The sequence below is a fragment of the Colletotrichum higginsianum genome, chromosome 2 (genome assembly GCF_001672515.1).
Source record: "Colletotrichum higginsianum IMI 349063 chromosome 2, whole genome shotgun sequence".
In the NCBI taxonomy this organism is placed as follows: domain Eukaryota; kingdom Fungi; phylum Ascomycota; class Sordariomycetes; order Glomerellales; family Glomerellaceae; genus Colletotrichum; species Colletotrichum higginsianum.
Genome location: NC_030955.1, coordinates 1,676,072 through 1,691,674, shown reverse-complemented (window position 1 = coordinate 1,691,674; position 15,603 = coordinate 1,676,072). Strand labels below are relative to the sequence as shown.

Here is a 15,603-nt window from a genome sequence, read left to right as displayed (position 1 = left end):
CTGAGGTTCCTGAGCAAGTCCACTACGCACTCGAACTTAGCCACTAAAGTACACTGAAGCTCTAGCCGGAGCTAGACGCTTTCAATACCGAGCGAGGTGTCCTCTGCCATGAGCTGTCCGACATCGTAGACAACAGAACCCACCCAGCACATGCTGCTCACTCACTCACTCACTGTGATCACCTCAACACCATTCACGCCATCGAAGAGCCCACTCCCGTCGCGGACACTACCTTGTCTGCAATTAATATTTCTCACAGTGTCAATCGTATTTTTGCCTTGTTCGGATATTAGTTGCCGAAGCTGCTGTTGCGCTGCGTCCGACATCAAAGATGCGTCAGCGAATCACCTTCATCCACAAGCCCAGCGACGGAGTGCCGCCAGAGTCTCTCGATATCAGCAACGCCGGTGTCGAGGGCCCTGAAGTCTTGTCAGTCCGGGAGGATAGAATCACTCTGGCACTGGAGGAGCTGCCATCCGAGCTGTCCCAGCTTCTGGGTGAGAGCCACGAACTGCACATCAGATGGGTCAGTCCTCTGGCCTACGACACCATTGGACCCTTGACATCGAGGGTATCGCCGGGGTTTCACCTCTTTTATACGCCGAAGAGGGAAGGGGAATGGGATGGGTAAGTCTTGTTTCCTTCTTCTTTAGTTTTTGGAACTCAGTGAAAACGGGAATGTTGACGTGAGTGCAGGGCGAGATTATGTGAGGCGCTCAGGAACACTTTTGGTGGCAGCGGCTGCTTGTCGTCCGAGGTAACGCACCATCATCGTCTCGCATTCTGCTGTACGGAATTTTTGCTGACGATTCACCCAGTCGTTTACAAGCCTTCCCAATGACCGTTTTTCTCACTCTGCCGCGCTCCAATACTACCAGCCTCTAGAGGACCTCACCGCGTTCACACAGTACGTAGCGGAGCGGCTCTGCCCGGCATCAGACACGGCCTGCAAATCCCACGCCGATGAGCTCAAGACGGCGGCGTCCCTCGACATCTCCTACGACACAATCTCACACGCCCTCAAAGTTACGGCCCAATGGCCCTACGGCAAGCACCGTGTCTCCGTCGCCTCGATGCCCAACCATCGCACCGAAGTTGGTATCCTCACCACGGACTTCTCCTCGAAGCCCGAGCCCCACGAGATCGGCATGGCGGGCGGCCTCACCGTCCTCGGCGAGCACAAGAAGCCGTCCCCCGTCCACTTCAATGTGCCCGCCCGCCACCGCCTACACGGGGACGCCCCCTCCCGCCCGAGCTCCTTCTCCGCAAAGTTTCTCGAACCGACGGGCCTGCATCCGACGCTGCAGCTCGCCCTCACCTCGGCCAAGCCGCCCGTCGACGACACCTACTGCGCCGTCCATGCGCATCTGACCCTCCCCAAGGCCGTCTTCGCCGACCGCTACCAGCTCGCCGACGACCTGTTCCTGAAATCCAAGAACCTCACGGCGCTGCGCTACTCCACCTCTCCGGTCGACCTCGAGGCGCCCGCCTACGCTACGAAGCCGTGGGGCTCGGGCGTCCTACTCGAACTCAAACCGCCTGCGGCCGACAAAGACGGGGAATGGACCGCCGAGGTGCCACTGCACTTGCGCTACCTCGAACCGGCGGCCGGGGGCTACACGGACGTCGAGGTGCCCTACCCGGCCGTGTTCTGGGCCTGCTCGTCCGAGGAGGGCACCAAGTTTCCGAGCAGCCCCTTTGAGAGAGTGAACCTGGGCTACGACGCGTTGTTCGGACCACGGACAGTGTTCTGGCACGTCGACCCGCGGCCGGTCGAGGGCGGCGGCGGCGGTCGGCTGATAAGCACTGTGCGGGCGCCGGTCCTCGAGGCCGGGCAGGCTGATTGGGTTCGGGTCGGGACGGCGGCGGCGGTCGTGGTGGGATTCACGTGGGTTCTGTGGAGGCTCATCGCCACCTACTCCAAGGCGGGGTACGGCAATGATGGAGGACCCGACGAGAAGAAGAAGCAGTAATGGTTTGTATGTCACTTACTTTCGTAGCTGAAGCTACTTGGCATACTATCCGTTGTTGTTCGTCTTGGAATAGGTACCTGTCTATCCATATCTAGGTATTCAAATTAAAGGACGTCTGTCCCCTTCCCTATATTCTGCACAGTGCGTCCCGGGTTTGCACGGCCCTGAATGTGGTGGGGCTCCCCTCCAGTGAATTGACGCCGCCGCGAGGAAGACAAGTAGACTCTTCTTAAGTGAACGTCGCCTGATCATCATCATCGTCTCTCAAGCGTCTCTCATCGGTACTTTGCTCTTCTTGGCCTAATCTCAGCCCGAGGGATGTGCTGTTCGTGCTTGTTGCAGCCACTCATTCCTTTCCACGCACCATGATCTCCTACGTCATCGGCCTCGTGGCGGTCCTCGTCTTCTTCGCCGACCCCGTCGCCCGGTTCATCTCCCCTTCCGGCGCCGGCGCCGGCGGCCGAGCCCGGATGGTCCGCACGCCCCGGCCGCAGATGAACGAGTCGCTGCTCGCCATAGAGCACCCCAACGCCACCGCCCTCTCGTGCCCGCCCGACGCGTACTCGGTGCGCATCTTCTCCAAGGAACCGCTCGTGTTGTACATTGAGGGTTTTCTCAGCTCCGGGGAGAGGGCGCATCTACTTGACATCAGGTACGGCGGCTTCACTTCCGCTTTGTTGTTTCCGCTTTCGCTTCCGAACCTGAGTGATGAGCATGCCTCACCAACACACATTTGGCTTGTCTCTTCAGTGCCCGGTCCCCCATGAATGAAAACTGTCACATGCTCACAGGCAACCCCTCCAGCGAACCCCTTTTCGAACCTTCGACCATCACTCACGACGGCGCCGGCGTGCAGCGCGACACGTCGATCCGTGATTCCGAGATTGCCATGGTCCCGCGCACCGACGCTGTCCGCTGCATCGAAGCCCGCGCCCGCGCGCTGCAGGGCTGGCGCGAGGAGCTCTGGGTCGAGAGGCTGCGGACGCAGCGCTACTTTGAAGGCGGCCACTACTCGTACCACTTCGACTGGAGCAGTAACCGCGGCGGCTGGGGCCGGGTGAGCAGCATGATGGTCTGGGTCGACGCCCGCGGTGGGGACGACGAACGTCCCGGCGAGGGCGGCGGCGAGGGCCTCGTCGGCGGCGGAACCGAGTTTCCGTTGTTGAAGATTCCCGGCGTCAGGAATAGGTGGTGTCAGTTCGTCGAGTGCGGGGAGAAGGACGAGAAGAATGGTGGGGAGGAGGAAGGGAAGGGCGTTGTGTTCAAGGCTGTGCCTGGAAATGCTGTCTTCTGGGAGAACTTTCGCGCCGATGGAAGCGGTGCTGGGTATGATGAGACGTGGCACGCCGGGCTGCCCGTCAAGAAAGGCGTCAAGGTCGGGCTGAATATTTGGAGCACGGGTCGGATAGACTAGACTGGCCTCTGAACTGTGCATGTCTTTCAAAGTGGAATCGTTGTGAGGGAGGAGAACATGCTGTACTATAGGTGAACGCTACAACAACGACGCATCTCGTTATGGATATGGGTGTATGATCTTGATCTCGATCCTTTCGCCTGTTACTGCGCTCACATGCTGCATGATCATCTGAGCCGTCTCGCTGGGCCGCATGTCCGTGGTATCAACCTCCTTCTCCAAATTCCCTCCGAAACGGAATATCTCCTCAGTCTCGCGAATGGCCCGCAAAACCCCCCCGTCAGTCAGTTTGGTACCCCGCTCGCTGATGTCGTTTCTACTCTCGAGTCTGCGAAGGTTCTCGCTGAGCCCGCAATGCAGAATGATCGAGATGAACGGCACACCCCTCATCTCGGCCGCCTTCTGGTAGTCTCTCGCGCCCTCACTTCCCACGCCGCTCGATTCGCGCGAATCGGTGAAGATGAAGGTCGTGCCCCGAAGGGCCTGGTGCGTGGCGATCGTGTGCAGAGCGTGTCGACGAAAACCCGCTCTAAGCTCGTCGTAGCCACGAGACCCGCGGTCGAGCACCGCGGCGACGGGGTCGATGACCAAGTGGTTGTGGAACACCCTGCTCCCTGGGATGAGCTTCGAGACCTCGTTGGCCACGGTGAGCTTGCCGACGCCGGGGAACCCGTTGATGTAGATGAATTCGGGCATTGTAGAGGCATGTGTGGTTTCTATCAGGACGGGTGTATCAGTGAGGCTTCTGTGGGAATTGGCCGACAAAACAGTCTGCCTAGAATGTTCTCGACTGTTGAAAAGCTTTCTCCGATTCCTGGTAGCGAAGTTCTCAACCATTCAAACCTCCAACTTTCACATGCCGCCAGTTGTCGACTCATATCAAACCCCCGAGTGACTCACAAGATCCGAGTTGGGCCTCGACTGATGTGTTTCATTCCTTGGATCTTACATGATAGCAGTGGCGCACACCGAACAGAGCCGACCACCGCCGACCACCAATCTCACGTAGAACAACCGCAGGCGGACAACCTAGTGTTCCTATCGCAGTCTAGTCTCATAACGATGTCTTCCGAACCCAACGTTAACCATGCTGTATACAAAAAAAAAAAAAAAAAACAACCCCGTTTGCGTTGGACATTCCACCCAATTTCTCTCGAGCAAATAACTCCCAACTCACTTTTACCTCCCTATCACTCGAACCCGTCTGAGTAATGAAAAGAGGCCAAGCGGTAGTATCGGAAAATGTATCTGTGAACCAAAATCCGTCACATACAGCGTCACGACCGTTCCCCAGCTTGGACACGTCGCGTTACACGCCAATCCCTAGATGAAGAGAATTACCCGATAACAGCGCCACTCGGTGTACCACTGGTTCCCTCCTGGCCCAGCCCGCCCGTGGTGATATCCTGGGTCGGACAATGCGAGCGCTATCGAACGTTGGCTCCCCGATCTTGAATATCCTTTGCTCCCTGTATCCGCTCGCCCTCTGGACGTTGCTGATGCAAGACGTACATGTTGGGTGCTGCACATTCTCATGAGAGAAAGCCTGGTGATGTGACGAGAAGTATACCGCTTCCCTCTATGACGCTGTTCATCATCAGATTTGTGGTCATCAAAGCCTAGGCAGAAATCAGCTCGAACCGTGAGGAGAGCTTCGTTGGGTTAAAGAGAAGTGATAGTTCAATCTGCGGTTCGCTCCTCTATTGCGGTACTGCTTGCGTCACAATATCTAGATCCCAAAAACACCTCCGCAGTAACAAACAGCTCAAGAAAAGGAAATTATGAAGCCCCAAAAACCCATGCTTGCTCCCGTGCCGCTCTCGCCAAGTCCCAGACTTCAACTTTCTCAAACCTTGAAGCCACTTCCCCTTGTATGCAGAAAAGCAATCGCAGAGCAAAACCTTAAGTGCATGTATGCGTACAAGAACCTCGCACGGCGCCAACTTTTTATTTCCCGAATAGTGGACGGGGCCAGCAAGGGTTCTCTCACCAAGACAGGCCCACTCTCTATCAAACGCCCGTCATACTCATGCTCAGAGATCATTGCTGAGAGTGGGGGTGCGGTGGAGGGGGCATGATGCTCCCGTCGTGATCAACCTCGACCTCGAATTTAGGGATGTCCTCCGCCTTGAAGTACATGCCCAGGTCGTCCCCTCCGGTCGCTGAGATGGCGTATAAGTCTTTGCCTAGCGCCACGCGCCTGACCTTGGCGCCCAACCCCCACAGCCGTCCAGGTGTCATCTCCTGCGGAATCACGTTCTCGAACGTCTGCCAGTGGGACCGCACATGGGCGAGCGCAGTCCGCTGCAGCGCGCGGTGGCTCGCCACGCAGGTCTCGATGACCTTTTTCTCGCCATGGCCGCGCCACTTAATGATGAGGCGGACGGGTTTGGACGACGCCGCGGGAGCGCCTGGAGCTACGGGCGCGGTGGATGCGGCGAGGCCCTGAGAGGGTTGCGGGCGCATGCCGGGTGGAAAGCTAGGGCGTGGAGGTTGCGGCGGTCCGGCCGCAACACCGGGGGGATAGACGCGGGCCGGGGGGCCTCTCCAGCCCGGAGGAGGAGGGGGAGGGTGCGAGACTACTCCGGGTGGCGTGGGAATGTAGGATGGACGTGGAATAGGGGCGACGGCGGCGCGGTGTCTCCGGAGAGAGATTTCAGGACCAGAGTCGCTGTCTATATCTTCTTCCTCAGATGAGGAGGAATCATGGTGCTTGGAGTGTCTCTTCGTCTTGCGCTTCGTCTTACGGTGGGAGGAGCCTTTGGTCTTCTTCGCCCTTCTCCTGCCGTTTTCGCCATCACTGTCGTCGGAGACGGCAGAGACGGACAGTATGTCAGATACTTCGACGGTAGATGCCTCACTGTTGGAAGAGTCGGACTCATCATCCTCGTGGCTGCCAGAGACGGACTTCACCCCGCGGGGGAAGGCGAAGCCATTGGCATCGATAAATTGGTACACCTCCTGCGAAGATTTTGTGTGCAGATTCTCAAAGGCGTCCTCGAGATCACGGCCTGTTGCTGAAAGAATCTCCTGGCGCTTACCACGGTGGACCTTGACGGCGTAAATGGTGTAAGACTTGTTTGGGTGGCGTGAAGTATAGACGTCGATGAGGGCGCTGCGCCCCGAGATCAGGCGGAGGTTATCTGGATTACCCGTGTAAGTCATTGTGCAGCTACTCGAAGCGGTAGAAAGCAAACGGATGGATATTTTACCTATTATCTGCTCGCGCCACACAAGGCAGAGCGGATTGGGGGCCATTGTCGGAAGTACGGGGCGTTTTGACAACGCTGAAGCTTCTGGTTTATCGTTCAACGAAACGAGCATGTGCAAGAAACAAGCTGGAACTTGATAGCTTGGGAGAGTTTTGATTTTGGGGGGACAGATAGAGAGGCGAGGCCAAGGGGACTTCTTATACACTCGCGTCAACATCACCGTGGTGGGTCACTGTCGTCGCCGTCGTCGTCCCATGAGACGGACATCGAACGTGTGGCATGCCCGCAGTCCCTCCATGTTGCTTGGCGCATTTCACGCATCGCGTTACATCTAGGTAACCTACGAGTTGGGCATTCTGGAGCGGCGGGATGGGGCATGGAAAGTGAGGCGAAACGAAGGCGGACGGACATTAATGCCAAACGGGACAAAAGTATGCTGGTCTTGGACTGGATGTACCGAGTCCGGGGAGCAAGGAAGAGAAAGAGAGACAAAGAGAGAGACAGAGATGGTCAGCATAGGAAAGGGAAAGGTAAACGGTAGATACAAAGCCGAGCAACGGAGCCAGGGGAGCTTCAGCTTTTCCCGCCCTTTGGACAGATGGGTAGGTGGTATCTGATGCCCGGTGTGAAATGTCCATGCGAGGAATGCCCTGTCAACGGAGAGCCGAGCGGCCACTAGGAGGACTGGCGAGTGGCAATCAGAGGAAGAAGAAAATGGATAGCATCCGTACACGCGAGAGCCTCTTTTCGGGACCGTGGTATTGGAAACAGACAAGCCACTGGCTGGAAGGGGGGGGGAGGCGTTGAAGTCGCGAGTGAAAAAGAAAAGATAGGCTTCAGACTGAGACCCAACGAGACATATGCGAGCCCACAGACGACATGTGCGACCTGCCCTAGCAACAAGTAGGCATCAAAGTCAACCTGCCACTAATGATGTGCACCACCCGCTCTCTGGGTGATCATCCTGCGTCCCCTGGGATTCCCTGCATATCCCGTCTGCCGATGGTGTATGGTCTGGTCCCTATGAGGGTCTTGCAAAGTGCGATGTGCAATTTCCGCTCTCTCTCTCTCTCTCTCTCTCTCTCTCTCTCTCTCTCTCTCTCTCTCTCTCTCTCTCTCTCTCTCTCTCTCTCTCTCTCTCTCTCTCTCTTTCTCGCGCGCGTCTTCACCGGTGCGGCTCACAACGTGGATCACCTCCCGTACAGGACCGCGATGGCGGACGGGTCGGTTGGACGACACGCGCCCGCTTGTCGCCCAAGAGTAGAGTTAGGGTGTAATGAGATAGTAAGCTGATCGGGTTCACGCCATGGATAGGACTCGCTGGCACGAGTAGTGCGGGCGACGAATGGCATGGGATTCCACTCGGTGTTCCGTGTCTTACACAAAGCCCGACCACGCAATGACTTTTCTTCGTGTCGTGTCCGGGTTCGTGAGCCTCTGGATACTGAACATTCGTCCAACATGCTCCGACAACAGACACAGCAACGGTCGATCTGGGCGTTGGGTTGGGTTGCCCCGCGTCTATTCGCTCTGCCCGCCCTGCTGCCTCAGCTCTACCCCCCCTGTCATCATCATCGTTGGGCCTCTGCGCAGCAGGGCCTCAAGTGGTCTGGCGTGCTAGAAGTCGTCTCCCGGTAGATAGAAAAAGTCAGCCTGAGACAGAAGACTGATCGAAGCTTGGATGATCCGTTGCAGAAGGGAGGGAATTAGGGGCGGCAGGGAACCGTGGGCCTGCAATCCTAGGACGGGAGATGACCATGGCAAAGGTTTGGGGAAGGAAGAAAACGAAACAAGAAGAAAGCGTGGAATAGAAGAGCCGAACAACATCTGATGCTGGTTTGCCACGCCTACCCCCGATGTCTTTCGGCTTCGTCTGATTGAAGGCGGTGTTGCGAGAGGGAGACTTCCCCTGTGACGAACTATTGGACCATGCTAAACAGACTGTCGCTCGTGGGGCCAGCATGAAGCGGTCTGTGAGTGAAATGTACTCTGTACGTACGGAATCACTACAATGCCACAATGTAGGTATACCCACTGCATTTGCCGCCAGGTTCAGGCACAGACGTCGACGGCGCACGATGCGCGCGGCATGGAAAACGCGGGAGAAGCATCCTTCCTGCCAAGCTTTTCCCTCTTGCTCTCGACAACTCCTGGCAAAGCAATGGAAGGCAATGCCGCACGCAAGCGTCGCCCACGAGGACAGAGCAGAGCAGAGCAGAATACATCAGACGGCCGTGGCCGTGACGGGCTCGACCGTCGGGTGCGACTGGAGACCACCATGCCCGAAGCTCATCGAGACGTAGTCGTGGGACCCCGTAACCTGTTTTCCGGTGACATGAGGCGTCCTTGTCCTGCATCTCTCAGTCGGTTGGCACTCGGCAGCGCCTCTCATCGTTAAAATAAAACACCGGCCATACGTGGGCTCCTTGGGCATGACTTTGATGATTGATACATGGCACCAGTCGTGGAGGACGCAGCCAATCCATGTTATCTGATAGATAGGCGATGAGGGAGGAAGTGAGGCTGGTGGCGTCAATAGGTGGGTTGATTGGCTCCTAGTAGTGAAGATCCGGCCTGAATCTTGGCTACACTGCCTACATCATCACGCCGATCCCATTGCCTGCCTCAGTGAGTAGCCATCTGGATAATCCACATCGTGAAGGAAGAAGAAAGAAAAAAAAGACACTTGAACCTCGTCGTACTTCGAGGCTGTGGTGGACCGTTGGCTTGTCGGCCCCTGTCCCAGACCGTAGTACTAGCAGAGTAGGACCAACATAGTTGCGAGCTGCCCGTTGCCCGAACCAGATGCTCTCATCGCCTCGCTTCAACATCAAACCAAGTCACGGGAACGGTTGTGTACGCTCAGTATCCGAAACAATCGTGCGTGCTTCACCGTTCTTCTCATGTTGCTGCCCTCCCTGTGCCTGCTCTCAAGCCGAGTGGACATCTGAACCTTGACAGGCGTTTGCTCCGTCGTAGTTCCATCGCTCGGCCGTCGATGTGACGAACTCCAGTCACGTCCGCTCTTGGGCACCAACTGTGAGACTAAGGCTAAATTCAACAAACCACATGGTATCCTGTCGTCCAATCCCCCACCAATCTGCCACGCACAAAAAGACCCCATGCTGCTGCGCTACGTCTGGAGTCGCTCCAGTCGCGAGCTTACAGCCTCGACCAGGGCCGTCTCGCGCGAGAGGAGAGACATGACCTGCTGCAACTTGGCCTTGCGGATCTCTGTTGGGATCTTGAGATCCGATACCGTCGACGACGGCGAATCCCTGCCGTCCTGGCCGCCCTCACTTTGTTTCTGTATCCGTTCCACCTCTCCCACCAATTCGTCCCGTAGTCGTTGCACGTCCTCCAAACGTTTCTTTAGCTGCTTCTGTTGCCTTGCTCCCGGCCCGTCCTCCGTCAAGGATCCTAGCACGCTGGCCTCCATGCTCTTGACCTCCTCGACGAAAGCCTTTTCCTTGGCGCTGAGTTCCCTGGTTGCAGCCTTGCCGACGTACTTGCGCACGCCTTCCAGCCTCTTGTTGAGCCGCCGTTGCCGCTCCTGCGCCTCGGAAATCCGCCTCTCGAATCGGACATCGTCGCTTTCCCCCTCACCGTCCTTATCGTTGCCTGCGATCTTATCGATCTTCTCCTTGACTTCGTTGGCCTTCTTGATCTGCTCCCTCAGCTCCTCTTGGAGGGTGGCGCAGCGGCGGAATATTTCTGCCACGGCCGTACCAAGGCGGTAAGTGTCCTCTCCCAGTATGCGGTGGGCGTCTGTGAGAATCTGGAGCGTGACCGGTGACAGCCGAATTTCCTGGTTCAGAATGGTCTTGTGGCGGGAGCTGCGGAGCCTGTTGATCAGCTCGGGGAGGTCTGACTGCTGCTCAAAAACGTGCGACGGCTGGAAGGCTGGACGAGGCTCGTAAAAGTCCAGGGGCTCCATGGTGGCAGGTTTCTCCTCGTAGGGCGTCTCGTGCCGGATGGGCGAGAAGTCGTCCTCGGGCGTGTCGAACGTCAAGGCGATCGGTTCATACGGGGTCGCCGAAAGGAGGAAGTATCCCAAATCCGGGTCGCGGATGGCCGCGGCGGCGGCGAGCGGCATGTTGACATCGCCCGAAGAATGAGTGTACAGTCTTTCGCGGATAGAGTTCTGCCCATTGGCGAGGAGACCGAGACGGAAGTCAGAGCCAGCCTCCGACTCGCCCGAAAGCTCGCCCTCAAGGCGGAAGACCCAAGGGGAAAGCGAGAGGAAGGTGATGCCAACGTAAGATGTGACGAAAAGCGAGTAGCGTGACATGACATCCGACGAAAAAGTCGGCCATGCGTCGTTGCTCATTTCAGGCCCAGACATGGTGTCGATGCACTGGAACGTCAACAAAGACGGCGGGTCAGCGGCCGACATGAGGCGTCCAAGCTTGGATTTGTTTCGGGGCGGGAGCCACTGTGCTTCGACACCCTCCAAATCTAGGTAAACGCGGACCTGGCCGGTAGTGGACAGCAGGCAGATGATGGATAGCGAAAGGCCCTCGTGATCACCGTCGTCGAATTCAAGGTCTTCGTCCTCGCCCATCATCAGGTCGTCCGTGTCGACTTTCTTGCCGACAACCATGATGTCCGTCAGCAGACCATCCCCGGCGTCCTCGCTTTCGGGATCGGCGTCAAACTCGAACGGTCCTTGAAGCCTTGGGACGACTCCCGGCCGGAGGGGGCGTGTGTACACTTCGACTGTCTCCTCGCCCGGCGCTGTGTCGAGTATCTGGGGCTCTTGGGAATCGAGATCGCCCATCCACTCGAGCTGCTGCTGAGCGAGGAGCTTATCCTTCTCAGACACGGCGGGGTCGTCTTCCAAGGCAGCCACCTTGGAGACGATGGAAACAGACAGGGACGGAATCAGGGTAGGAGGCGGCGCCCACTTTTGGGGCAGCAGAGGGCTCAGCGCATAGACGTCGCCTTCTCTCATGGCGACCCAGAGAGTCATGGGACTCCATCCGCCTGAGCCTCGGCCCGCAAAACACGCCGAGGCGACCTGCATCTCCAGAGAATATTGCGAAAAGCTAGCATTCGTGGCAGCCGTCGATGCTGTGAAGTCTTGGTCCAGTGTTGTGCCATCCACCAGTTTCTTGAGGTCGATTGACAACGTGGGGGAGTCAAACGACCACCGGTCCGTCAGGGACAGCTCCCATACGCGCACAAGGGCATCCGTCGTGATGGTGACCAAGCAAGAGCCCTTGACGCCGAGAGGATGCCAGACAGCCGAGGCAACCGATGATCGCGAAGTGACGTGGGTTGTTGGTCCCAGTGTCCAGATCTTAGGTCGCAGTGGCCCGGTGTCCTCGGCCGTGAGATGCGAAGAGTCGGGAACCACACAAATGTGGACGGTGTGCGTCGTCAAAATTGCAAGGTAGTCCGAGTTTGGGGAGATGACGAGCTGGCGAATGTCGTCCGCGACAGGGGTTTTGATTGTCTGCGAAAACGGTTAGTGGCCTCCATCTACAAGACTCCTGAAGGATACGACGAATACCCGGTAGCCCTGAGCCGTAGTTGCCTCCTCCGTAGAGGGGATCATGTCGTCGTCGTAGCCATCCGACGAGTCTTCCCGCTTGACGCGGCTGCCCATGCGACGGTGCGCATGCTTCGTTGACCACTTTTCTTTCAGGTATGCCAAGTCGCCCCATCGTAACTCCTTGCCAACGGCAATAAACACCTCGGTGCCTCGTCTCGCAATAGTCCGTCTCGGCCCGGGTGTCTTCTTCTTCTTGGACGCGTAGGGCGATGGTGCGCTCATCGCTTTGGAGGCAGCATCGTTCGAGGGCGCGAACAAGCTATGGCCGGGGCCATGGGACAGCCACGGAGCTGAGTAGCTTTTGACCTTGGGCATTGCGTCCCTGTCTGGCCTGGAGTTATGATGTCGGGGATTCTTTGCCCGTTTTCGAAGCTTCAGAATTGTTCAGGTGTTACAATGGAGCTCGAGGGTTATTCGTTGATTTTTTTTCTTCGTGGCAATGGCCAAAAGTGAGATGATGCTAGAATTGTTTCCGGTCTAAAAACGCGGTTGCTGCTGGCAGCCAGCCACACCGAGACCCACCTCGAGCTTCCCGACGGTGCACCAATCAGAGCAGCCGGGCAAGTGTGTAAGTCACCTGTGCAGGCAACCTGAAAGCCTGGAAGCCGGGACTGGTCCATCATCAATATCTCAATGACATTAAAAGAGTATCTGGGTTTGACATGTGAGGTGCAAATCCAGCGCAAAACGAACGGTTTCGGATGTTCCGTTCTATTGATGGGCCTGCTTTCCCGTGTGTTCCTATCGTTGATGGCGCTGGGGACCACCGTGGTACGTCTGCTGTCTGACTCGTCTCAGGCTGGTCGTCGGAGTCAAAGCAGTTTTTTTGATCCCGTAAAAGATAGCCACTGGTATCTTTGCTCCATTCATACAGTTTTGTGCTAAGATGTCTCCCGACCAGACCCGTTACAGAGATCGAATACCGGCGGGAGAAGTTACACGGTCCACGAGCACTCAAGGGTGTTGCAAACATCACACTTCCTTGCAAGTAAACTGTCCACAATAGAAAAGCGTCTTCCCTTCACTTGAAAAAACGGTCCGTACCGGCCTGTATTTTCCTTACTTGGCGGTCTACTAGTGACCGGCTGACTTGCATTCGAGGGGCGGCAAGATAATCGTTGGGCCTGGCCAGTAGCAGAAAACAGATACAACTGAGGAGATTAAAGAAAGGAAGGAAAGTACCCTACAATACCATTTCGAATACACTTCAATTGAAACCCAATTGCAAAACAGAAAGGACAAAAGACCGAGGGACTTCGATGTTTTGGCGAAACACCTCCCCTCCCTTAATCAGTGTCTAAGGAGGTGCACCAAGAGGCCCCCGAAATAGAGGTGGCTTCACAATGTTTTGCTCGTGGGATGTAGGTTCCGATATTTGAAACCATGCGATAAAATGCCATGATTATGAAGAAGCTCATTGCAAGACTCAAGCCTGATGCTGTCGTCTTAAGGGCTTCTGAAAAGTGAAATCAAGCCAACTCCATCTCAAAGCTTCACAGGAGATGGAATACGGAATAGGCCCGTGCGCAACCCACCGAGCTGCCGCAAGCTGCGACTGCCTGAGGTACCTGGGTACCGATCTAGCGACTATCGACATTACGGCAGTCGCTGCCTCATCGTTCAGACCTTCATCTGCTGTCCACTTACACCACCCACCACCACCCAATTGACGTGTGACCACAATCCCTCGCATCTTCCAAGAATCTCCCAAGATGCAGGTCCGCCACAGAAACACAGTCGATCGCCTCGACAGGCCGAGCGCATACTACCACAACAAGGTACCACCTGAGCTTCCGGACGGCTTCGCAGCTTCCCATGCCCACCACCTTCCAGAGGACATCGTCAAAGTGCTAACCCCTAGGCCTCCCAGAACAAGCGCAGAAGACCAGACCACCGCGACGCCCGCGACGCCGAAGACGAGGCTGCCTCCAAGAATGAGCCCCTTCCCGAGGACCCCCTCGCGAACGCTACGACACTCTATGTCGGCAACCTCTCGTTCTACACCACTGAGGAGCAGGTCTACGAGCTTTTCTCCAAGTGTGGCGAGATCAAGCGTCTCGTCATGGGCCTCGACCGCTTCAACAAGACTCCCTGCGGCTTTTGCTTTGTCGAGTACTATACTCACCAGGACGCCCTCGACTGCATGAAGTACATTGGCGGCACCAAGCTCGACGAGCGCGTCATCCGTACCGACCTCGACCCTGGCTTTGAGGAGGGGCGGCAGTACGGCCGCGGCAAGAGCGGAGGCCAAGTGCGCGACGAGTACCGCGAGGACTACGACGAGGGACGCGGCGGTCTGGGCAGGGCGATTCAGATGCAAAGGGATCGGGACGACCGGATGGGCGACTACGAAGAGGCGCGATGAGTAAAGGGCGGATTGGGGATGCTGAGCGGTGGAATGACGGACAGAAATGCACCGAAGGCGACCGAGGAGCATTTACGAAGAGAAGCCAAGAGAGGCCAACATCAAAAAGGAAAACGGTTGCGTGTAACACAAATTTTCATTTTGTTGGGGGGGGGGGGGGGCGGTGGGAAACGATTCTTTGACAACCTAGGCAGGCTTTTGGGATGCGATACCCTCAATTACAACACGTTTAAAAGGCATTTCCATGTCTGCTTCGATGCTGAAGAGCTTGCTGTAGCCTTTTCCTTTCTTGTTTTCCATTCTATAATCAACACTCGTGTATCAATGCAGCGTAGTTTGCTTCCTCTGAGCCCATAGAGATGCGTAATATACAAGGAGCTCTGCGGAGCCTTAGAATGGTGTGCTCTTGCCATGAGCGTTGTTGACAGGAGCATATCTTCTCTCGCAGAGGTTCGAGTTTCTGGTAGAGTACATATTCGTACACGGTCCCGGCGTTCTCCGGTCGTCCTCCCCCAACATGCCCCGGCTGTCTCCTATCCCCGTTTCGTATTCCTCCCCTCATGTCGCCGTCTCCAACCAATGGCCAATCGAAACCCTCGGAAACGATATCGTTTAGTAGCCTGGCGGGTTCAGTCTCTGCGAGACTCTCGTCCACTTGGGCAGCTCTACACACGGATCGTTAGCAAGAAGAAGAGGGGAAAGCACGAACCCCAGGACCCGTTCCCGCTCTCAAAACAGAAGCGCCGAAAAGAATCCAGACCCCAAACATAGGGGAGGGAAGGAAACCTACTGTGGATGCCCTTGCGGTACTTCTTCTCCTTGCGGTCAAACATGGTGTACTTGTCTCGCGGCAGCATCTCCGCCTCGGTCGGCATCTCACCCTTCCAACGCTCCAGCGCGGCGACCGTCTCGCCCTTCTTAGCGAGCGCTGCGTCGACCGTCGCGACAACGTCGTCGACGGCCCGGAGGCGCTGGCGCTGGCGCCGCTTCTGGAACTTGGACAGCCGCCAGGGAATCTTCCAGAGCAGGCCGCTCGACAGGGGCGAGGTCACGCGGAAGGCTCCGAACATGGTCGTCCGGTC

At 56.8% G+C, this 15,603-nt stretch overlaps 8 protein-coding genes across 8 annotated transcripts; 4 read left to right on the top strand and 4 right to left on the bottom strand.

Moving 5' to 3' along the window:
• Positions 1-331: 331 nt before the first annotated feature.
• CH63R_02279 (Protein pbn1) lies at positions 332-1,973 on the top strand (the record flags this gene model as incomplete). The annotated part of the gene is made up of 3 exons (XM_018297254.1): positions 332-627; positions 697-757; positions 819-1,973. 3 exons carry the CDS (start codon positions 332-334, stop codon positions 1,971-1,973), a joined length of 1,512 nt encoding a protein of 503 aa, XP_018162070.1.
• A 365-nt stretch (positions 1,974-2,338) lies between these two features.
• Positions 2,339-3,387, top strand: CH63R_02278 (2OG-Fe(II) oxygenase; the record flags this gene model as incomplete). Its single annotated transcript, XM_018297253.1, has 2 exons — positions 2,339-2,625; positions 2,778-3,387. 2 exons carry the CDS (start codon positions 2,339-2,341, stop codon positions 3,385-3,387), a joined length of 897 nt encoding a protein of 298 aa, XP_018162069.1.
• Positions 3,388-3,486: 99 nt separating this feature from the next.
• CH63R_02277 (Ribose 5-phosphate isomerase A) lies at positions 3,487-4,083 on the bottom strand (the record flags this gene model as incomplete). Its single annotated transcript, XM_018297252.1, has 1 exon — positions 3,487-4,083. The coding sequence occupies one exon, from the start codon at positions 4,081-4,083 to the stop codon at positions 3,487-3,489; it is 597 nt and encodes a 198-aa protein (XP_018162068.1).
• Positions 4,084-5,427: 1,344 nt separating this feature from the next.
• Positions 5,428-6,552, bottom strand: CH63R_02276 (uncharacterized protein; the record flags this gene model as incomplete). The annotated part of the gene is made up of 1 exon (XM_018297251.1): positions 5,428-6,552. One exon carries the CDS (start codon positions 6,550-6,552, stop codon positions 5,428-5,430), a length of 1,125 nt encoding a protein of 374 aa, XP_018162067.1.
• A 1,508-nt stretch (positions 6,553-8,060) lies between these two features.
• On the top strand, positions 8,061-8,997 carry CH63R_02275 (uncharacterized protein; the record flags this gene model as incomplete). Its single annotated transcript, XM_018297250.1, has 2 exons — positions 8,061-8,233; positions 8,625-8,997. The coding sequence occupies 2 exons, from the start codon at positions 8,061-8,063 to the stop codon at positions 8,995-8,997; spliced, it is 546 nt and encodes a 181-aa protein (XP_018162066.1).
• A 735-nt stretch (positions 8,998-9,732) lies between these two features.
• CH63R_02274 (Nuclear pore complex protein An-Nup82) lies at positions 9,733-12,471 on the bottom strand (the record flags this gene model as incomplete). The annotated part of the gene is made up of 2 exons (XM_018297249.1): positions 9,733-12,057; positions 12,115-12,471. The coding sequence occupies 2 exons, from the start codon at positions 12,469-12,471 to the stop codon at positions 9,733-9,735; spliced, it is 2,682 nt and encodes an 893-aa protein (XP_018162065.1).
• A 1,397-nt stretch (positions 12,472-13,868) lies between these two features.
• Positions 13,869-14,521, top strand: CH63R_02273 (RNA recognition domain-containing protein; the record flags this gene model as incomplete). Its single annotated transcript, XM_018297248.1, has 2 exons — positions 13,869-13,934; positions 14,018-14,521. 2 exons carry the CDS (start codon positions 13,869-13,871, stop codon positions 14,519-14,521), a joined length of 570 nt encoding a protein of 189 aa, XP_018162064.1.
• Positions 14,522-15,133: 612 nt separating this feature from the next.
• Positions 15,134-15,591, bottom strand: CH63R_02272 (54s ribosomal protein l31; the record flags this gene model as incomplete). The annotated part of the gene is made up of 2 exons (XM_018297247.1): positions 15,134-15,186; positions 15,312-15,591. The coding sequence occupies 2 exons, from the start codon at positions 15,589-15,591 to the stop codon at positions 15,134-15,136; spliced, it is 333 nt and encodes a 110-aa protein (XP_018162063.1).
• Between the last annotated feature and the right edge of the window lie 12 nt (positions 15,592-15,603).